This window comes from Pavona decussata, unplaced genomic scaffold (genome assembly GCF_977016875.1).
Source record: "Pavona decussata unplaced genomic scaffold, jaPavDecu1.1 SCAFFOLD_91, whole genome shotgun sequence".
In the NCBI taxonomy this organism is placed as follows: Eukaryota; Metazoa; Cnidaria; class Anthozoa; order Scleractinia; family Agariciidae; genus Pavona; species Pavona decussata.
The window spans coordinates 3,368,471-3,391,166 of record NW_028145508.1 but is presented as its reverse complement, the minus strand read 5'-3'; the positions used below and the strand labels follow the sequence as shown (position 1 = coordinate 3,391,166).

At 39.6% G+C, this 22,696-nt stretch overlaps 3 protein-coding genes across 3 annotated transcripts; all 3 read left to right on the top strand.

Annotated features, from left to right (window-relative positions):
• The first annotated feature begins 2,720 nt into the window (after window positions 1-2,720).
• Window positions 2,721-13,306, top strand: LOC146474258 (uncharacterized). The gene is made up of 6 exons (XM_085117308.1): window positions 2,721-2,887; window positions 6,459-6,501; window positions 7,178-7,385; window positions 8,905-9,329; window positions 10,838-10,907; window positions 12,268-13,306. Exons 1-6 carry the CDS (start codon window positions 2,721-2,723, stop codon window positions 13,275-13,277), a joined length of 1,923 nt encoding a protein of 640 aa, XP_084973434.1. The 3' UTR covers window positions 13,278-13,306.
• Window positions 13,307-13,328: 22 nt separating this feature from the next.
• Window positions 13,329-14,124, top strand: LOC146474257 (uncharacterized). Its single transcript, XM_085117307.1, has 2 exons — window positions 13,329-14,003; window positions 14,071-14,124. The coding sequence occupies exons 1-2, from the start codon at window positions 13,329-13,331 to the stop codon at window positions 14,122-14,124; spliced, it is 729 nt and encodes a 242-aa protein (XP_084973433.1).
• Window positions 14,125-14,147: 23 nt separating this feature from the next.
• Window positions 14,148-22,483, top strand: LOC146474256 (uncharacterized). The gene is made up of 2 exons (XM_085117545.1): window positions 14,148-16,283; window positions 20,713-22,483. Exons 1-2 carry the CDS (start codon window positions 14,199-14,201, stop codon window positions 20,896-20,898), a joined length of 2,271 nt encoding a protein of 756 aa, XP_084973671.1. The 5' UTR covers window positions 14,148-14,198; the 3' UTR covers window positions 20,899-22,483.
• The last annotated feature ends 213 nt before the right edge of the window (window positions 22,484-22,696 follow it).

Sequence of the window (22,696 nt, the reverse complement as noted above, 5' to 3'; positions counted from 1 at the left end):
GTACTGAACGGCAGCCTCACATGGGAATCGGCAACCCGGCTGTAGATCGCTTAGTAAAACAGTATGTAGCAAATGTTAGGGAGGAACAGTTGAAGGCAAGGGTGGTTGAGCGCCAGGCAGAGCCTTTTCTTGTTGGTGACTTAGTCACGATATCAGATTTCATTCATGCGCAGATTCAAGAGTGTGCAAATAGCGAGCCATCTAAGATTTATATTATCACCAGGGATCAAGCCGTCTTCAAGTCCCTGTTATTCGCAGCAGATCGGGCTGCTGAGTTGTTAGGTTTGGAAGCAGTTGATATCTCGCGTTTTTCAGACAATTCAGGTTTTTTGATCAGGCTGAGAGCCATATTTGGACTAAATCCTTACTCTCAGTAAGATCGGGCGATGCTCATGTTTTTGCTTTTAGGAGGGGTGAAAACGCCATTCTATGCACCGTTAAAGGTCTGGAAATGTATTTCAATATTTGTAGGCTTCTCAAATAGAATTGCAGCCAGGGTATCTTTTTCGTTCTTCTTTGACGAAAGAGGGGAAAATTTCTTTTAAGGCTCTAGAGCCACAGGTAGCCCAGGCTAGATTTAATGAGTATACAAACGCAGAATCTGTACAAAGGTAAATTAACCAGTCATCGTTATACCATTTATGGTTTTCAAAGCGGTACGACGATTTCGTTAGCTCTTTCTGGGGTCTCCTTGCATGAAATTATGGATCATGTTGGCTGGAAAAACAGCAGGACAGCTCTACATTGTATTAAGGTAAGGCAGGTGGTAAATCCAGCAGGAGCTGCAGGCAAACTGGCAGTTTTAGATTGTGACATTGGTAGAGCCTACATGCGTCTTAATAATCTGGAGGGGCTCTCTCCGGTATTCTAGTAACACAACCGGGTTATCTCTGTCTTTTGTATCTAGACTACTTAGTTGTTAATGGGCCGGAAGTAGGATCCAGTGAGTCAGTATAATTTGTTTGTCGTGTTTCGGATAAGGATTGGGAGAGAGGCCAACAGATGGAGTTAGATCTTAATAACTTTTCCTGACAAAGAATAAATGTAGCATACATAGCAGATAATTTTTTGTCTACTTGCTATAATCTAGCACCTCTATTGGAGACAACAGCAGCGCTTTCGCACTGAGTGCGTGCTTGGTCTGACTGTCGCAAAGTCAGCGCGGGGCTTGGGGAAAGCCAGAGCGATTCCCCATTATTTACATTTCATGAATAACATTACCCAGAGCAGAATATTACAATATGAGGTTCCGCAGAGCACCGCTAAAAAAGAGCTGCTGCTCTTACAAAATTGGCGCGAAAACATGACGCGCTCTTCAGTTAAGGTTACCCTGTACCTTCAGAGGTGTCTCGCGTCCAAGCGATGTAGCGCGTCCGGTTTAAGCTGTAGATACCTGAACCCTTATATCAAATTAAAGCTTATAGAGCTGGCTATCAAATTAAACCAAGAATTTTGAAATAAAATGAATTGCCGAATTTTTAGCACTGTTTTCTCGAATCAATTTTTTTCACTTGGAGGAGACACTTCAAAGAGCTAAAACTCAAAAGGAATTTGTTCGTTTGCCTTCAAATTTGGACAGTAGCTAGTTAAACATATAAGCAACAAAAAAATGTCTGCCGAATTTTTTCCTTCGAAATATTTTTTCTCCAAGAGCAATTTTTGTACGATCACTCCACATTTTTTTCATCCTATTTCGAAAATGCTCTATAACTTTTCATTGCGATTGAATATGGCAAAACGCAGACACGATTTTTTAGCGCTTTGGGTACGAAAACTAAGGAGCAAATTAAATTAGCAAAAAACAAAATTCGCTTTGACTTGTAGCTTTAAAAAGGTGATTCGGAAGCTAGTATTTAGAGGTCGTGAAAAATTCGACAATTCATTTTATTTCAAACGTCTTGGTATAGTTTGATAGCCAGCTCTATAAGCTTTAATTTGATATAGGGGTTTAGGTATCTACAGTTTAAACTGGACGCGCAACATTGCTTAAACGCGAGACACCTCTGAAGGTATAGGGTAACCTTCATTTATTCCCCGCATAAATCGTATTTCGCATAATTATGACATTCTGCAGGTCATGCGGCATGCCATTCCACAAACTCATTCCTCCCTTTACCCTCACCTCACCAACGCCTGACCAGGCTAGTATTTCCGAGAATGAAATGAACATTCGAATTTCTCTTTGTATTTAAATATCCGACATGTGAATGGAATGTTGAACAGTTCTCTGGAAATCTTTCCGAAAAAGACGTATTAACAGAAAAGAATATTTAAAAACTTGGGAAACAATCTTTATTCTCTAAATACAAATTCATAGCTTTATATCGTCAATAAACTAGGGAAATTTCTACGGGAACTCTGAAATCTCGTTGGCGATGTTCAAAACTGACATGTAAATTTCAAAACTCCGTTTCAAAAATGTCAAAAATACCGGTCACGCGTGACGTGGTTGACTGTAAATCAGGGAATCTAAATCTTCTTTGCCTATTGTTTGATGGTTTATTTTGATCTTACGCAGCGAAATCATTTGTTGCATCGAACGCTTTCAGTAAGCTATGCGAACTACGACTGAGTGCGTGGGACACGAAAACGAAAAGCTATTTACATGTAAGGGAAATAATTTGAATATCGTTTACAAATTTATTTTCCACTTCAATGGGCCAGTAATCGTCCTCGACCGATGATTCTAGGCATCGATAGACTTACCTGTGTCTCGCAGTATGAGCCATTCTCCATCCCAAACCCGCAGTCTTTTAGGCGTGGATGGTGGTATGCAGAGGAAAAAAGGCAAGGAACGGAAGGAAAGCAAGTCGAGTTCAAGGAACGACAAAAATGATGGCAAGCGGAGAATCACTAAAGATGACATTGGCAAACCTGAGAACTTCCAGTAAGTCAATCTGCCTGTGAAACCTACAGTAGTAAGTTTTCAGTATACTTTTCTCTGGTCACCACTGTCTACCCTCTCCTCCCTCCCTATCATCCTTTAGGTAATGATACTATAATTTTTAACTGTAGGTAAAGGGGAAAACTGTCTTCAGTTACTTTCTCCAATAATTTATGTTAGTGCTATAACTGCTTCTGTCAGCTGTTATTTATGCCAGTAATTGCTACTTAACTGAACAACGGTCAACATTGTCTGTGAAAAATATAGAGGACAGTTTGCACTGTCACGCAATAAAAAAAACAAATCGAAAACCATCCAGTGGAAAAACTTGAGAAGTTGCGATATTATAGAAGATGACTAAACGAGACGATTCTCCAAATTTTAGGCCTGTACGTCTCCTCAAACGTCAGATATCCGTCGAAATGTTTTGCAGAAATTTACAGAGCCCAGTACGGATCCGCCATCTTGGTGTACTTCCGTGGAACACCAATATGGCGGCCAAGAAATAGTGTTAACATCTGGAATTTACTTTGGCTATCTAGCGACTGATTAGCAGTACTGAACACCAAAAACACTAACATAAGCACTTTCTCTAATGTTCTAACTTCTAAAGTGCTGAAAATAATGAGATAAGCATATATTTTTCAACAAAGTCGATCGTAGCTCTTTGTCACGCAACTCCATAACCGTGAAATTCAAACTGCTCTGATTTCCAAACGAAGGACGCTATGGAGCTGTAAAATTATACATATATATATACAATATAAACAGTTATAAATATACGGCCTCTTAAGCCTGATGAGGATAAAAACTTTGGAGGCTCTTTAATTTTGGATTTTAGAAAATTATGACGTCACATGAATACGAACATGGTTACGATTTCGTGCAGTCAGTTGACCGGTGTGCGACAAATGCAGACTGCAGACTTGCAGACTTGCAGACCTGCGTGACAGCTTACGGCTTTCCGCTGATAAGCCAAGTACACACGAAAAATATCATAAACAGCACTGTTCACAAATTAAATTAAACTAGGTGATAAAAACTACACCTGCAATATACAAAAATATCATAAGAAGAGTACCAGTGGGTAATATTGAGGTATTTTTCTGAGTTTCGCTGTGAAAGCTGAAATAAGTATGCAATAATATAATTAATTGCGTGTAAAATGTAATTCGATAAGTTGTTTTGACTAAGCATAAATTAAAACTTCGACTGGTTTATTTGAGAGCGCGTAAACGTTCAGCACTTTCTTAGATTCTTGAAGGAAAACTTCTTTCAGTTGAATGGATAGCTACAATGACATTTGGGTGTTAATAAGCTCTTCTAAGTCATTCACACTTCAACCTGAAGGGACACGTCTGCATATACGTCTAGAATTTTCCACGGTCATTTTTAGGAAGATTAAATCTCACAGCCTTAGTCTTTCATAACCCAGCAGTTTTGTTTCTGACCTAGTAAATATTTCATAAATAATTTATAACATCTGATAACTAAGGATTTGGAAAAACATTTCAGAATAAAAAGTAGCGATATTAAAACATGACGTTTCGGCGACGACATGTCACCATTATCAAATGTAAATTATAATAAGATCGGTAACGTTATATAAAGAAAGGAAGTAGTGAAATTACATTAGAATAAAACGAGATGGAGTAAAACAAAAGAATGTGCAAAATTAAATGAACAGTTTTGCTGGTATGGAGTCTTTTTGAGTGTTAAGAGTCGGTCTCTTTTTCCTTATTAGAAGCATCTCGTAAATAAAGCACTCAAATTTCCCGCGGCATTTCTTTAGGATGGCAAACTGCTATTATAAACTGCTATGGCAAACTGCTATTATAATTTACATTTGATAATGGTGACATGTCGTCGCCGAAACTACATGTTTTAATATCGCTACTTTTTATTCTGAAATTTATAACATATTTATAAAATAGCGAACGTGGTGTGGTTTACAATTGTTTGGCAGCCTACAGTAAAAAACATGGCGCTGTACGTCTTCATCTGAGGTGTAACTATAAACAGCTGCCACTAAATTTTATTACAGTACTAACAAGATCAAAATAAATGTGTAAAGTCTTGTTATTTGTGGATATGGAGTTTTCAAGGGGTAGGGGGGACCAAATGGAAAAATCATGGAAATTCCAGGGGGTGGGGGTAGTACTATGAAGCCCTTTGGAACGGAAAATCCTGGGGGGTAGGTGGTTAAACTTGAAAAAACCCTCCAGGGGGGGGGGGGGGGAGGTATGGATATTTTCTGGAACCACACAATCGACATTTTGTTGCCTTTGATGCACAATTACGGGTCTTGAGAATCTGCGAGCCAGCCAGCCAGCGAGCCATGCGAAGCAGACGTGCGAGGCACTCAGGTTAGCCTAAAAAACACTCGGGTTAGCCTAAAAAGCACTCCGGTTAGCCTAAATAGCATTCAGGTTAGCTTAAATAGCTCCCCGGTTAGCTAATAACGGTCACAATTGATGTTGGGGGTTGTTCATGCCTCGCTAGCCTCCCACGCAGACGTTCTTAGGGGTTCGTCACGCGTTCCTGCCCCACGAGCAGGAACGCGTGACGAACCCCTAAGAACATCTGCGTGGGAGGCTAATGCCTCGCAAGCCTCGCATGTTTTGTTCATGCCTCGCACGTCTGCCTCGCATGCCTCGCACGTTTGGCTCGCATGGCTCGCATGGCTCGCACGTTTGGCTCGCTGGCTCGTACATTGGCAACACTCCACAATTACAATTAAGGGCTGGCCATTGGGGGCAAAATGACTGTCTGTGAACACAACTTTGACAAGTTGCTTTAATGTCGAAAACAAAGACACAAAAACGAAGACCGAAGACCAAAAAGAGCCTGTGGTCTAAAACGAAGACCCACTTCAATTATACTGCATTTTAATTTATGCGCTACAGAAGTGGGTCTTCGTTTTAGACGAGAACTTGTGTCTTCGTTTTAGACCACAGGATCTTCGGCCTTTGTTTTCGGCACATCGCTTTAACGTCTAGCAACTTTCTCATTAAAATAACATATCCAGGTTAACTCTCTTGCCCCTGGGGTGTATTTCTTGCTTACCTGTTCAAAATCTTCATGAAATTCGATTCTGGCAACTCATTAACTCTTTCTATTCAAACCAGTGGCTTCTTTACAAACCAGTGGTTTCATTACAGTGGCGTCTGGCAGTGTATGGGTGAGCAGGGATGGAGCAGTGCTGAGAGCACCACCATTGACCTGCCCACATATATTTGCACATTCTGCATATCAACATTACATTGACTGATTTGCAAAGGGAATAGGAAAAAAATCAAAATTCTTGATCCAGACACAAACAGCTCAGCCACTCCCACCATCAGTTGCACAGTTTCCCTCCTGCCTTTCCAAAATCCTATATTGTGCCTTTGATGAGGGTCATGCACACCCATGTGATTCTTCAAGTTTCTGCAAAAGATATCTTTGTTACCTTTTGAAAATGAGTTGACATATTCCACATGCACCTCTCTTATAATGCTGATGTCACTACCTCAGTGCAGCTGTTACATTAACTGTAAAGTCATGTTCAGTGCTATTTTGAATTCTGTTTTAGGCATCTTGGAAATACTAGCTGGGACCCTAAAGGTGACCGTTTTGTAAGTGAACTTAACATGTAGAAGTAATTCTTATGATGCACTCACTGATAATGAACACATTACTACCCGCCCTGTGTACCTGTGTAGTGTGTATTTGAGGGAAAATTTCCTCATTTTGGGTGGTGTATTTCTGTTATAAGTATCTACACGTATGCTCTGGATTCATACCGGTTATTAACTTGTTGTCAATGTTATACCTGCCAACTCTCATGCATTATGCGTGAGTCTCACAACTGTAGACTAAAGACATCAATCGTGATCTCACGCATTGAGGACAATTTCACACGCCTTCAGGACGCACAAATCCAGACGAGTTGTTCTTTAACACATGATTAATAACAAAAATTCAATTCAATTTCCCCCCAAAGGTGCTAATTAATGTTGACTGTGTCCTAACTGTATCACAACATGCTAAAATTTTTGTGTCTCAGTTTGCATTTTTATTTCAAACGTCTACAATCAGTTCGAATCAGAAGTGCTTGAAGGTCGTTGGAACATCTTTGGACATTTTCAGCAGCTTCAGAAGTCTTCAGAAAATCGTCAGAAATCTTCAGAAGTGGCTGGGACACTTTAGGAAATCCCAGTCATGACGAGGCAAAAAATCTAACGCATTTGACTCAGTAAAAGTTGGCAGGTAAACAAAGTCAATATAAATATTCTAATCTTTGTTTCACAGATTGGCAATTATGTGCAAATGGATGGCAACGAGTGGAAGGAGCTGGAGTTTGAACTGATTGATGTAACAGAAGAACAGCAACAGACTAAGGAGACCATGGAATTAATTTATGACTTTGAGGAAGAGAGGGGTGGAATTGTGAATGTTACCAGGGAAATAGAGATGGAAAGGAAAACTGCCCAGCCTCCTAGTCCGTCCAGGGATATGGGTAAGTTACATGCTTAGTTGTGCAGTGAAACATTGAAGTGAAAATATTTCTGAAATCTCATATATTTGAACCTGACAGATAAATTAAAGAATTGATAATATGTGACCATTGCAATTATACGGAAACTTAACTCTGTAAATTGTAGTTGAACTGCATAACTTCTGGCCTCACATTCATTAATTTAAATTACCGATAAAAAATTGTGGAAATGAACTTGACAGCCATTCATGATATCGATCAGTCTCTGCAAAAAGAATAGCGGTTTTAATGGTTGATCATGCAATCATTTGAAATTAATAGTCATTTGTTTAAGAAGGGTAATGTTACTAAAATGCAGAATAACCGAAATGCCTTCAGTTGTCACAAGTTATGTCAATCCACTCAATTTAAGATGACTGTAATAAAAATTCTGGCAGGTGACCAGCTTTTCAAAGTTAATGATTATTCCCCAAGTCAAGTTTAGTTCAATGAAGGTGACACTTGAAAGCAATATTAATCAAAGTGGTCCTCAAATTGGAGAAAGTAATACTACTCTAGCAGTTAAGTTGCGTCCAAGGAAGAGAGAGGAGAAAAGATTGGCACAAAAAAAGTCAAAGTGAAAGCAGAGATTCAGAAGTTTCAATTATTGCAAACAATATTAAAACTCAAACAGAGCCAGAGGCCTCAGAACCCAACAAACTTGCGGCTTCACAAATTCAATCACAAATGAAAATCACCCAGCTATACATGTTCTATAATTTAATTAATTCACCTGTTACTAATCCAGCCATAAACATTTTCAAATACATTTGTCTAGATTTCATCTCAGATGTCTAGATGTGAGAAGACAGTTGCTCATTCAAGTTATTTGAAAAGTATATTTCAGAGTTATTGTATTGCGAACATTTTATCGAATGAGTCTTTTTAAGCTGCTGTGTCCCAAGATTTTCTTGCCGTCATTTAGCCATGCCAGCTTCTACTGATCGAGCTGCTTAAGAGTTCTTTCAATGATCAGATTGATTTAATTATTATAATTTACTGTATTTGCATGTTCAGAGATACAGAATTGTGAACAAGAAAATTACATGTATACTATAAACTGGCCTCATCCTTGGTAGCACATTTTCTCTTACTACATGCAGTCAAAAACAGATTGATAGATTGATGTGTCTGAATTTTAAAAGGATGTAATAGGCTTTGGTCGAAACTCCATACGACAATGCATCAATAATGATTATCATTCTATGCTTTTACATGATTGTTGCTTCCTGAAAATTTTTATTAACAAATTCTTTAGAGGAAAGGTTGAATTAAGTTATCAATGAGAGACTGATTTCGTGATTAAGCCTTACGGTCAAGTGTGCGACATTAATATACCAATACCTTATACAAAGCGTTGAAGATTTGAACTGTGTAGTGAAGCTACTTATACCTCAACTAGAGAGAAAAGTTCGACCTGTCTTTACTGGAGAACAAGTACCTCAGGTTTCAAATATTGCAGGTTTGATTGAGAATTTATTTTGTGAAACCTTTTTTTCAGTACCTCCAGCTCCTAGAGATCAATCTCCACCCCCTCTCCCCCCACGAGGCGCTCCAGCTCCACCCCCAAGGAGTATAGGAGCAGCTTCCCCACCACCACTTCCACCTCGCGGTGGGCCTCCACTCTTTCCTCCCTTACAAGAAGGATTGCCTCCCTCCTCACCGATGTTTAGACCACCCCTTTCAGATCTATCTGAACTGCCTCTACTACCTGCTCCACTCATGCCTCCACCCATGGGAGGTGCTTCTCGCCTTTCACCTCCTCCCATCTCTGGTGCTACTGGTGGTGGCTGTGGTGCTCTGCTGAGTCAGATCCATCAGGGGACTCCACTGAAAAAGGTGACACCCAGTGATAGGAGGAGTAGCAGCTCTGACGGCAGGAGTGGGCTATTAAGTGACATCAGGACTTCGGTGCAGCTCGAGCCTGTAAGTGCAATAAATATTTAACTTTTATCAAAGATTATGACACTTTCAGGAACCGGTCTTGCATCAGCTTTCCATAACAGAGGGAGAGGCAAGATCAAGTGATACAACTTGTGTAGCATGCTTCTCATGCCATGCAAAAACATTTTGTACAACTTAAATCATTCAGTATTTTATATGGCCTATAATATTATTATTACAATAAATTATGATTATACTACGGACATTAACTGCTTACATTGGACAGCTCTGATCTTTGTTGGAACCTTTTTAGCAAAAAGAGGGATTTGTTATTTCAGAAGAAAAAGTTCTAATGTTACTCAATATTATATAAGTTATTTAAACCCAGTTTCATGTACGTGGATGGAGTGTTACAAATTGAGAGAGAATATAAATGTCAATTTTATGATGTATATGAATTCATGTTAGTATAGACTTTCTCAAAGTTCGTTTTCATGGAGTTCAGTCAAGGGGAAAACGTTTTTCACCTTGTGACTCTCACTCGTTGCTCACTTTCCATGTCGGGCCATGTTAGTTATCATAGCACCTCCTCAAGTATGCCTCCAAAAATTATTCCTCACATTTGCGTTTGACCAATAACGCGAGTTTTATAGGATTGAGAATGTTCAGTTTTTTCGAAAATGAGTTCTTGAAAGATATGGAAATCTACCAAAAGAAAACAAATTGAAGGGTTAGGGGCACTTTAAAGCTGGGCGCTAATTCGAGCATTTACATTAACTGCTTACGTATACACAGGACAGCTCTGATCTTTGTTGGAACCTTTTTAGCAAAAAGAGGGATTTGTAATTTCAGAAGAAAAAGCTCTAATATTACAAAATAATATATAAGTTAAGATGCATTGTTTGGACAAGATTTAAATCCATTGTACATGGATGGAGTGCTGCAAATTGAGAGAGAATATCAATGTCAACTATATGATGTATATGAATTTATGTTAGTAGCAGAAAACGTTCCTCACCTTGGACTCTGTCACTCATTGCTCACTTTCCATATCATGTCATGTTAGCCATAAAATAAATACAATAAAATCAGAGTTATGTAGAACTAATTGAAACTACCATCATAAAATGTTTATTTTAATATGGAATTGTGTACACTCTATTATTGTTAATATGCTGTTTGGCCTTTCTTTATGTGTGGGTGAAAGGGAGAGGGATAGGTCTAGGACTACATATAGGGTTTTGTTGTACATTATTACTCTTTTCATTTGTTTTTTAATAATAATAATAATAATAATAATAATAATAATAATAATAATAATAATAATAATAATAATAATAATAGTAATAACAAAAATATGTTAGTTATCTTGCGACATATCACTCCTCAAGCAATTTTCTCCAAACATTTTTCTTACATTTGCGTTTGACCACTTATGCTAGGTTATAGGGTTGAGAATGTTCAGTTAACTGAGAACTCACCAAATGAAATGTCGCACAGCCTTTTTTGACTGTATAATTAACTATCATTTGTTCTATCTGTAATTCTAGACTTACGTAAATGCTGGTCTTAATCTTGCAAACATTGAGGAGGCCCAGAACTTTGTCACTGAGATTCAAGGCAAGTTAAAATCAAAGGAACGAAGGCGCCATGGTGGAAAAAGATTTTTTATTTATTTATTTGTTTGTTTAATTATTACCTTTTCCCTTAAGAGAAATTACACTTGAGGTGCAGAGAAATCTTAATTATGATTACTGTTATTAATTCGATAACAGTATTCAATTTAACCTTCGATATAACCACACTGAAGCAGTCCTTTTGCTAATTTTGTGAAAGAAGTTACATGTATTAAGTATTTTTTGTACATCTTGTATTGCTCGCATCTGTATCGAAATTATTGATGATGTTATACCAGTGAAAGAGTAATCATTTACATGTATACAAGTACTTTAGGTTTGCATTTTATCGTTGACGTCTACAGATTGTCAGTCAAAACGAGAAAGCGGAAGTTTGCATATTGCGCTGAAAATGCATAATTCGCAGTACTGTATTTGTAAGGTAGCAACTTTTTGTTGTGTCCATTTATTCATCCTATGCTCTTACATGTTCGGAATGGCAATTTAGCAATAATCGGAACAAACAGGGAAACAGTGTAGACACGTAAGGGCAAAACCTGAACTTTTATAATTTTCAGAATGTAGGTTAAAATGAATCCAGGTTTAAATGATTTCAACCTAAGTTGATTTGTATTTTTAATTTACATCTGGAACAAAGGAAAATACAAATCAACCTACAGGTTGAAATCATTTTAACCTGGGATTCATTTTGGGTCTTGACAATCTGCGAGCCAGCGAGCCATACGAGGCAGACGTGTGAGGCACTCAGGTTAGCCTAAAAAACACTCCAGTTAGCCTAAATAGCACTCAGGTTAGCTTAAGTAGCTCCCCAGTTAGCTTAATGGTTAGCATTTATGTTGAGGGTTATTCGTGCCTCGCATGGCTCGCAGGTTTGGCTCGCTGGCTCGCAAATTGGCCACACTCATTTATTTTAACCTAGTCCTGTGCTGACGTCCGCCCAATTCACACCAACAAATAAAACATGCTTAATTAAACCAGGTTTAACAAAATGAAAATTGGTAACAGAAACCTGAACCATTGGCTTGAACATAGGATTCAAGTAAACTTTAACTTATGCTTTCATTTGTGCTAAATCTCTAGTCGTCAAAAGTCCAAAAGCAGCTTTTATGAAGGAAAAAATTAAAAACTGTGTTTAACTAAACAGCTTTTAAACGTGTTTAAGCCTTGATGTGAATGGGACATTAGATATCTTTCAGATTATACAGCAGGCGTGAACGTTTGGGGTCATGTTCTCCTTCACTTCCATTGGGAACATTTCACTGATTCGCATTTTGACAATTTGACTAGGGGCAAATGAATTAACTCTCGTTCTCTTTGTGTTTTTCTATCCCTTTTACTATTAGAAGCCTTCCCGAGAACGGAAATAAATCTACAGCTGCGAGAAACGAAGGAACAAAATTGCCAAGGACAATTGGATGAGAAAGACTTTAGAGGGGTCAGCTTTAGAGGAAAAGAACAAACACAAGAAAACTCTCAAAAACAAGTCACAGAGATGGAACAGCAGCTGGCAAGCTGTGAAGTACAATTTCGAAAAGAACATGAAAAAAAGGAAAACTTAGCAAGGCAGTTGGACGTGATGCAACAGCAGTTAGGGCATATGGAGCAGCGACTGACAAATTACCAAGAACAAGTGCAAGAGAGAGACTTGAGAGAAGCCAGCTTACATGAGCAGCTGAAGGAAAAGGAAGAACAACAAGAAAACTCTCAACGACAGCTGACAAAGATGGAACAGCAATTGCAAAGCTGTGAAGGACAATTGCAAGAGAGAGAGTTGAGAGAAGTCAGCTTACATGAGCAGCTGAGAGAAAAGGAACGAGCACAAGAAAACTCTCAAAGACAACTGACAGAGACGAAAGAGCAGCTGAGAGAAACGGAACGACAACATGAAATTTTGCAAAGACAACGGACAGATATGGAACAGCAATTGAGAAGCTGTGAAGGACAATTGCAAGGGAAAGAGTTGAGAGAACTCAGCTTACAAGAGCAGCTGAGAGAAAAGGAACGACAACAAGAAAGCTCTCAAAGACAACTGACAGAGACGGAACAGCAGTTGAGAAGCTGTGAAGGACAATTGCTAGAGAAAGAGTTGAGGGAAGTCAGCTTACAAGCGCAGCTGAGACAACTGACAGATATGGAACAGCAGTTGAGGGAGATGGAACAGCAATTGCGAAGCTGTGAAGGACAATTGCAAGAGAAAGAGTTGAGGGAAGTCAGCTTACATGAGCAGCTGAGAGAAAAGGAACGAGCACAAGAAAACTCTCAACGACAACTGACGAAGATGGAACAGCAATTGCAAAGCTGTGAAGGACAATTGCAAGAGAAAGAGTTGAGAGAAGTCAGCTTACATGAGTAGCTGAGAGAAAAGGAACGACAACAAGAAAACTCTCAAAGACAACTGACAGAGATGGAACAGCAATTGCGAAGCTGTGAAGGACAATTGCAAGAGAAAGAGTTGAGAGAAGTCAGCTTACATGAGCAGCTGAGAGAAAAGGAACGAGCACAAGAAAACTCTCAAAGACAACTGACAGAGACGGAACAGCAGTTGAGAAGCTGTGAAGGACAATTGCTAGAGAAAGAGTTGAGAGAAGTCAGCTTACAAGAGCAGCTGAGACAACTGACAGAGATGGAACAGCAGTTGAGGGCGATGGAGCGACGGCTGGCAAATTGCCAAGAACGATTGCAAGAGAAAGTCTTGAGAGAAGCCAACTTACATGAGCAGCTGAGAGAAAAGGAACGACAACAAGAAAACTGGCAAGGACAACTGACAGATATGGAACAGCAATTGCGAAGCTGTGAAGGACAATTGCAAGAGAAAGAGTTGAGAGAAGTCAGATTATATGAGCAGCTGAGAGAAAAGGAACGAGCACAAGAAAGCTCTCAACGACAACTGACAAAGATGGAACAGCAATTGCGAAGCTTTGAAGGACAATTGCAAGAGAAAGAGTTGAGAGAAGTCAGCTTACATGAGCAGCTGAGAGAAAAGGAACGACAACAAGAAAACTCTCAACGACAACTAACAGAGATGGAACAACAATTGCGAAGCTGTGAAGGACAATTGCAAGAGAAAGAGTTGAGAGAAGTCAGCTTACATGAGCAGCTGAGAGAAAAGGAACGACAACAAGAAAACTCTCAACGACAACTAACAGAGATGGAACAGCAATTGCGAAGCTGTGAAGGACAATTGCAAGAGAAAGAGTTGAGAGAAGTCAGCTTACACGAGCAGCTGAGAGAAAAGGAACGACAACAAGAAAACTCTCAACGACAACTAACAGAGATGGAACAGCAATTGCGAAGCTGTGAAGGACAATTGCAAGAGAAAGAGTTGAGAGAAGTCAGCTTACATGAGCAGCTGAGAGAAAAGGAACGAGCACAAGAAAACTCTCAAAGACAACTGACAGAGACGGAACAGCAGTTGAGAAGCTGTGAAGGACAATTGCAAGAGAAAGAGTTGAGAGAAGTCAGCTTACATGAGCAGCTGAGAGAAAAGGAACGACAACAAGAAAACTCTCAACGACAACTGACAGAGACGGAACAGCAGTTGAGAAGCTGTGAAGGACAATTGCTAGAGAAAGAGTTGAGAGAAGTCATCTTACAAGAGCAGCTGAGACAACTGACAGAGATGGAACAGCAGTCGAGGGCGATGGAGCAGCGGCTGGCAAATTGCCGCGAACAATTGCAAGAGAAAAACCTGATAGAAACCAACTTACATGAGCAGCTGAGAGAAAAGGAAAGAGCACAAGAAAACTCTCAACGCCAACTTACAGAGATGGAACAGCAATTGCGATGCTGTGAAGGACAATTGCAAGAGAAAGAGTTGAGAGAAGTCAGCTTACATGAGCAGCTGAGAGAAAAGGAACGACAACAAGAAAACTCTCAACGACAACTAACAGAGATGGAACAGCAATTGGGAAGCTGTGAAGGACAATTGCAAGAGAAAGAGTTGAGAGAAGTCAGCTTACATGAGCAGCTGAGAGAAAAGGAACGAGCACAAGAAAACTCTCAGAGACAACTGACAGAGACGGAACAGCAGTTGAGAAGCTGTGAAGGACAATTGCTAGAGAAAGAGTTGAGAGAAGTCAGCTTACAAGAGCAGCTGAGACAACTGACAGATATGGAACAGCAGTTGAGGGCGACGGAGCAGCGGCTGACAAATTGCCGAGAACAATTGCAAGAGAAAAACCTGATAGAAACCAACTTACATGAGCAGCTGAGAGGAAAGGAACGAGCACAAAGAAACTCTCAACGCCAACTGACAGAGATGGAACAGCAATTGCGAAGCTGTGAAGGACAATTGCAAGAGAAAGAGTTGAGAGAAGTCAGCTTACATGAGCAGCTGAGAGAAAAGGAACGACAACAAGAAAGCTCTCAACGACAACTAACAGAGATGGAACAGCAATTGCAAAGCTGTGAAGGACAATTGCAAGAGAAAGAGTTGAGAGAAGTCAGCTTACATGAGCAGCTGAGAGAAAAGGAACGACAACAAGAAAACTCTCAACGAGAACTGACAGAGATGGAACAGCAATTGCAAAGCTGTGAAGGACAATTGCAAGAGAAAGACTTGAGAGAAGTCAGCTTACATGAGCAGCTGAGAGAAAAGGAACGAGCACAAGAAAACTCTCAAAGACAACTGACAGAGATGGAACAGCAGGTGATAAACTATGAAGAACAAAGGGCAAACATACAAGAACGCGTTTCTACCTTAGAGGGTCAGCTGAGGGTAAAAGAGCAGGAGGTGAATGAGCTAGACCAGAGTCTTACAGCAGCGCAGCAAGCATTGAGCCAAAAGCGGCGCCAAGAAACATGGGACTGGGTTATTTCACGCCATGAAATTCAAGTGACAGACAAGTGCCTTGGGAGGGGGGGTTGGGCTTTCGTTAACGAGGGAACATACTGCGGCTGTAGTGTAGCGGTGAAACAGATGCATCAGGAGATTCTGTCTCCTTATAACAGAGGTTTGTTTGAGAGAGAAATGAATATTGCTTCAAGATGCCGCCATCCTTGCCTGTTACAATTCATTGGAGCTACAAATGACGAGGAAGTCCCTTTGTTTGTCACCGAGCTCATGGAAACAAGTTTACGAGCTTTGTTGGAGCACCGTGACATCTCTGAAACAGAAATCACTGTCATTTCTCTGGATGTGGCCCGAGCACTGAACTACCTTCACCAAAAGAGGCCCTCTCCAATTATTCACCGGGATGTCAGCAGTGCTAATGTGTTGCTATGGCGACAGGGTGACCAGTGGAGAGGCAAAGTGTCAGATTACGGCACTGCTAAGTTTGTGCAGCAGACCATGACAAGGGCTCCCGGAACTCCAATTTACAGCGCACCTGAGGCTCTTTCTTCAAGTCAAACGACCATGGTTAGTGTTTATTTATTGATTGATTTATTTATTTATGCGCTGAAATATTAAGCAGTTCTTATAAGACTCTTGAAGGTTATGAAGAATGGTTGCAGTGCTCCAAGATTGTTTCAGCCGATGGTCACTGATTAGGCCAAATCTTATGTAGGTACAGTTGAACCTGTATATAACGGCCCTGTATTAAGAGGCCAGTTTTCAAAGTCCCAATTGTTCTCTCATATAAACGCTGCATTTGTTACCTGTATTAGGCAGCCACCTCTATTTAGCGGCCGCTGCTACCCTGTAGCAGTCTTATGTTTGTCTTTCTTTGTTAGTTTTACCTGTATTAAGCGGCCACCCTTGAATAAAAAGTAAGCCATATGTTATTTTATGCGGTATTTTATTACTCGGGCCGTAATGCGGACCGAGTTAAGGTTTCGGTAGCATTATCAAATTCTTTTTTCTTTTTGGGGTCGCGATGGGCCGAGAGATAAGACTTCGGGCCACGAGTTATTGTTCTCGGTCTCGTTTTTTGTACTCGGCTGGTACGAGTTACGTTTTCTGTCGTGTTATCAAATTCTTTAAATTCTCGGTCGCGTTCTTTGTTTTCGGGCCGTGAGCATGTTTACAATATGCGAGCCAGACGTGCGAGGCATGCGAGGCATGAACAACCCCAACATAAACTGCTAACCGTTAAGCTAAATGGGGAGCTATTTAAGCTAACCTGAGTGCTATTTAGGCTAACTGGAGTGCTCTGTAGGCTAACCGGAGTGTTTTTTAGGCTAACCTGAGTGCCTCAAGGTTAGTTGTGTTTAACCGAAAATTTGGCAACTAAATCAGTCTATGACCCGGCGCGGGCCAAGATAGATAAAGATGTCTCACGTTTACTATAGAAAAACGATCAATGTAGAAACGGTTTCTGTCTTCAAATGAAAGGTGAATAACAAATGCTTTCCCCTGCATTTCATTTTAAAATATAAACAGCGGAACATTGAAAAACGTACAAGGATATAAACGTACGCGTAATGCGTAACTTTAGATCGGGGGGTGGGTTTCTCAACAGATGCTTGGGTAGGGAGGTGCGGCCCGGGCGTTCAAACCTTGACCCTGTTTAAGACACAATTCTCCAATTTCCCTATCCCGTTTAAGACAGAATTCAAAATTTTCAGGCCCTTTCTAAGACATTTAACCCAAAATCACACCCTCTTTAAGACTAGAATGAAATAAGAATACAATAGTTTCTAACTGTATTTTAATGCATTGGCAATCACAATCTGTTTAAGCCGTTAGGTCATGTAGGGATACCCTGTTTAAGACAGAAAGCGGATGAAATAGATACCCCGTTCAAGACAGAACATCCCTGAAAACCATACCCTATCGGGCCGCACGTCCCCGTTAAGGTCACATAAGGGAGTACCCCCCCCCCCCCCCCCCTTGGGTCTAGATCATACCGAAAATTACGATCCGTCATTGACCCGGCGTCACATACATATTAGGACCGTACAAATGGTTTCTGTCTCTAAACTAAAGGTGAAAACGTAAGGATTAAAGCCCGGGGATTATAAAAAGCATTCGTATGACAAATGTCGTTTTCCCATGTATTTCATTCTGACTGCAAGAAATGCAATTCTATCTGGTGGTTACTTATTGCCTCACTATATCTCTGTAATAATCTATCTATTTGGTAGCCTGCGAGCAAGCTCTCTTGGGGGTGGGGGGCGGGAGGGGGAAAGAGGATCCACCCCCAAGAGAGCTTGCTCGCAGGCTATCTATTTGGGGGAATTGGCGATGCTGGAGGTTATCACTGTTAAAAGATTGTAGGCTTTACGCACCACACAGTCAAATATGGCCCGAGTATAAGCTGGAAACAGCTTCTTGTTGTGTTTAAAATGCGATCCAGCATCACTATAAAGAAATAACATGAACAAAGCTACTGTAAGCTGATACTCGGCCGTTTGATATCGTTAACGCTTTTCAGATGTCCACAATGTGCTGAAGTACAGTACCATATCACGAACGCTAAAAGAAATTTGTTTTGAATATGGTTCACTCTTTAGCAAGAATTTCCTCTTTAATTAACTTGTTCTTCAGCCATGTGACATTGAACATTGAGGGCATTGAGTGAAATGACTGAATGAGATATTTTGTTGTGAACTGTAAGTCATAGAAATAGAGCGCTGTATACCGTAGAAGAGTAGAGGACAATTTATTACATAGTACTTTTACACAATGTTAAGTATATTATACCGTTAAGTTACAAGTTGGCACTGAATTTTGTTTAAATTATTGGTCGCTTGAAAGAGTGTCGATTGTCCTATTGTTTCCTTGCATATGAACTGTTTTTGTATGATACGCCATTAATATTGACATTAGACAACGCCCAGTGAGTGTTTTTTAGTGATCCTGTATTAAGCGGCCAGTTCCTCAAGTCCCGAGGGTGGCCTTTATATACAGGTTCGACTGTAACTTTATTTAAGGTTACACTGAACCTTTTTGACCGCAGTGCACACAAAGGCCCGTAATCGCTCAATTAGTAAACAAACTATTTCATTTGAAACGGCGAAAAGTGTAAAATCGAAAAATTCCTTGGATAAATTAAAACTGTACCCAGAACAAGAGCAGGTTGACTGTGGCTTATATGCATGAATTACTTGCATAACTATAACCAACCCTATGAAACGTTCGGTATTTACAAGATATGTAGCTGGCATTTGCCTCTAAAACCTTGTCGGACATTTTAAATTTTTGCTTTAATTTGAATTTATAAGCTCAAAACCTCTGAAATTGTTTCGAGAACCGATATAAAAAAAATCCCGTGTACCGTTTCATTGGGCAATGCCCCCTAAACACCTGAGAAGAGCACAATGCTAATTTATTTGTCTGCCGAGTGATCAGTCAAAACCGTCTAGTTCACAACAGAAGAACAGAAGCCGTTTCTGTAATTTGAAGTTTTCTAGATTTTTTTTCTGTATGTTGACAATCCCGGGGCCCGGGAATTACTCTGCCAGCCTCGTGATTTTCCTTCCAATGACAAGTTCATCGCAAAGACGATAAATTTGTGATTAAGTTTTTCTAACTGACGAGGGTGGAATGAGATGGTAAATCCACAGAACGAACGGTTGGCCGGAGCAATACAGCGACGCCAAACTTACTTTAGACTTACTTTTGCCTTGATTAGTTTTGTTAAGAATGAAGGTATGCCTAGGAACTAAGAAATCATTTTATTTTTTAGCTGTATCCTGGACATTTGAACAACTCTTTTGTCCTCACCGTGGGACATTTGGCGGTGTTAAAAAAAACCTGGAGCAGCCGTGGGAATGGGCTTTGCTGGAAATGAGTGATACATTATTATTAACTTAGAATGCCCGTTTAAAAAGTTTGTGTTCTTTGTATCATACCTATATTACATTCCTGTGTCGGCCCATCAAATTTTAAATACATGTTTTACCTTGGTACACGAAATTACTTTCGAACAACTGGGCCCTGGGCCCGGTTAATGCTAATCCAGGAAAAAAATTTAACCGAGGTTTTCGGGTCGCTCGTTAAACACGCTTCTAAAGCTTATTTTAAGTTAATGTTAAAGGAAAGTCTAATTCAAAACTGAGGGACAAAAATCTTTTGGAAAAATCACTGTTGATTAGTGATTAAACTCGAGTTAGAGATTGCGTTAACCCAGGATTAGATTAATCAGGCTTTGAACAACTGGTTTTTATGCTTTCGAAGGCATTGCGAGTTGCCGTGCGTCTGTTCAGATCTAGATCACACGTGGCGTCAAAATGTGATCAGAACAAAAATGGGCACACAAACCGGACGGTGGTAAGAGAGTGAGTCACTGACAGACTGAATGTTCTTACAACATTTTGGCGTCCGCTGTGAACTACAACTGATGGGAACCACGGCAAAATGGAATCTGTTTTACCATCGTGACTAAAACTCTACAGTAACACAAGAATTTATACGAGTACAACATAGGAAAAAATTTGTCCCAGATTTCCAGTAAACCTCAGCCGTGAGACCATGATCATTTGTCACAAGTGTCTTTTGTATTTAAGATGGCGCACCCTGGCTCCAGGGGTCCGTTGTCTAAAAAAATGAGCAAATAACCGCATGGGTAGTTGTAAGTTGCCTCGCTTCGCCGCGATTATCTCTCTCACTAAAAAAGAATAACCTCTGGCACCCAGGGTAACAATGGCGGTAACGTCACTGGTGAATATGGCGATAAGTAGCACAGGTCAGCAAATTTTTTCAAGACCTTCAAGGGGGAAGAAAACATGTTTGGTTTTATGAACAAAGTTGATTGATCAATAAGATGAATTGGCCACCGTAAAGAGATTCCATGCAGAGCCGACGTTGCGAGCGTCTGATAAAAGTTCAGTTATCTTAGAAATTGACGGCAAGAGTATTGGTAGTGCGATACTCATAAGTAAGTGTTTTTTCTCTGTTTTTCTAGGTTGATGTTTACAGCTTCGGTGTCCTTCTCTGCGAAATGTGTATCCGGGAACAGCCAGATCCTGACAAGCACAAAGAACAAGTACTTCTTATGACGAACCGTGTGTTTAGAAGCCTGGTGCGGAGGTGCCTAAAGACAGACCCTACGCAGAGACCAAATATGGAAGCGATTATTCAAGAACTGTAGCAGTAAACGTTATAATAACATATCCAATGGCATGCGAGTCCTGTCTTTAATCATTGTTTCCAATTTTTTCACGAATAGTTAATTAAAGCGAATGTTTTAATGACAATTTTCAGTAGTTTATATTTGTTACTCATGTAATTACAGTAGTTTTTAGGTAGCAATTTTTATAGTCTATCAATTATTTTGAAGTAGTTTCCAGTAGTTTTTAACTCGTGAATTGCGCATGCGCAACCATTGTTTCCAAAGTTTTGCGAGTAGTTAATAGAAACCATTTAATAATTTTCAGAAGTTTATAGATGTAACTCATACAGATACAGTATTTTTTAGGTAGCAATTTTGATAGTCTATGAATTATTTTCAGTCAGTTAATGATATCGATAATTTTTTATCTGATATAGATTTAGGACATTTGAAGGCAACATGCATGCATAAAGTTCATGTATGTATGTAGGTATGTATGTAGAATAGCATATTTCATAGCTTTTACAAGTTTTTGTAGCACGTGTAAATAATTTTTACGAGTAATGCAACGTTTAAAACACGAGCAGCAGTGTTTTCTCGGGATTTAAAACCACGAGGCGCAGTCGAGTGGTTTTAGACCCGATAAAATACGTGCGGCGAGTTTTTTAAACGGCTTCAAAAACATTCCTGGAAAAGCGTTTGTCAAGAGAGTTCTTAACAATGATGCTTTTGTGAACGTTGGAAATTAGCAAGGAGGAGGTTTTATCGGGTTTTAAAACCACTGACATGATGTTTTATCCACCATTTTGATAGGTCAATGGGCTTATGAATTATTAATGAGTTTTGGAAATGTTTTTTTAAATAGCTGTTAGCAGTTTATACCTTAGGTACAGATTTTTATAATCAATGTACGTATTTCTATTTTCAGTTCTATTTCACTGTATCGCGTGTATTTTTAATTATTCTGCAATAGTTTTAGATTTACATTTCAAAACAAGTTATGACAGTTATAGCCAAACCCAGGACAACAAAAAGATGTGTTAGCCTAAAATTGACTTAACTGAGTTAGATTAGTGCATCTGTAAACAGTAGTTTATTAAGCTCGTGTGAGTAGTTTTTTTTTCTCAGAATATTATATTTTAGGTTGCGAGTTTTATAATCACTGAACCTATTTTCTTGTCTCTATTTAAGTTTATTATATTTCTTTTCGATCTTACTTTTTTGCTCTCTGCTTTTTAAGGCTTAGACGAAAATTACATGGGTTATTCTGTTCACCTTGTTTTTAAAGCTAAATTGTTTACTAGCCTGCTTGCATCCTTGCTACAATAAGAAAATCAGCAGTACTTGCATTTAGTGATTTGTCTATAAAAAGTGTTGGAAAATTGGTCGCTAGTAGATAGCCCTGTAAGGCCGTTGCACGTGTTTCCTAATAGAGACGTATTTTTGCGCGGTTTATGTCTGTGCGGTAAAAGCAGATCTTAGGAAGGGCTGTTGAAATAGAAAGAGAAAATTGGAAGTAACCAAGCATTTTCAAAGATACGTAAGGAACAATAATGCTAAAAAGCCTTAAAATACAAAACAATGTATGGCATTTTTGTCCCAAATTGAAGCTTAATTGAAGCGTTTTTTTTTTCGCATAATCGGCATAAACCGTGAAAAAAAGATCTTTGAATTAGGAGGCAATCTCGTTCCCAGAGCCCTCGTTACCCTTGTTCAGCGGAAACAAGGGCTCTGGGAACGAGAATGATTGGGAGGACGATCTTCAGATGTGTAGAACGCATGCGCAGTGGCAACAGGAGATGCTGTCTTTAACTACAGTTTAAAGGTGTATTTCATT

Bases quoted from the DNA above. Each gene is read 5' to 3' on its own strand.
- LOC146474257 (XM_085117307.1), top strand. From the start codon at position 13,329: ATGGAACAGCAATTGCGAAGCTGTGAAGGACAATTGCAAGAGAAAGAG. The intron at 14,004-14,070 runs GTCAGCTTACAT...GACAACTAACAG, and splicing joins AAGAGAAAGAGTTGAGAGAA to AGATGGAACAGCAATTGCGA.
- LOC146474256 (XM_085117545.1), top strand. From the start codon at position 14,199: ATGGAACAGCAATTGCGAAGCTGTGAAGGACAATTGCAAGAGAAAGAG. The intron at 16,284-20,712 runs GTTAGTGTTTAT...CTGTTTTTCTAG, and splicing joins CTTCAAGTCAAACGACCATG to GTTGATGTTTACAGCTTCGG.
- LOC146474258 (XM_085117308.1), top strand. From the start codon at position 2,721: ATGAGCCATTCTCCATCCCAAACCCGCAGTCTTTTAGGCGTGGATGGT. The intron at 2,888-6,458 runs GTAAGTCAATCT...ATTCTGTTTTAG, and splicing joins GGCAAACCTGAGAACTTCCA to GCATCTTGGAAATACTAGCT. The intron at 9,330-10,837 runs GTAAGTGCAATA...CTGTAATTCTAG, and splicing joins CTTCGGTGCAGCTCGAGCCT to ACTTACGTAAATGCTGGTCT.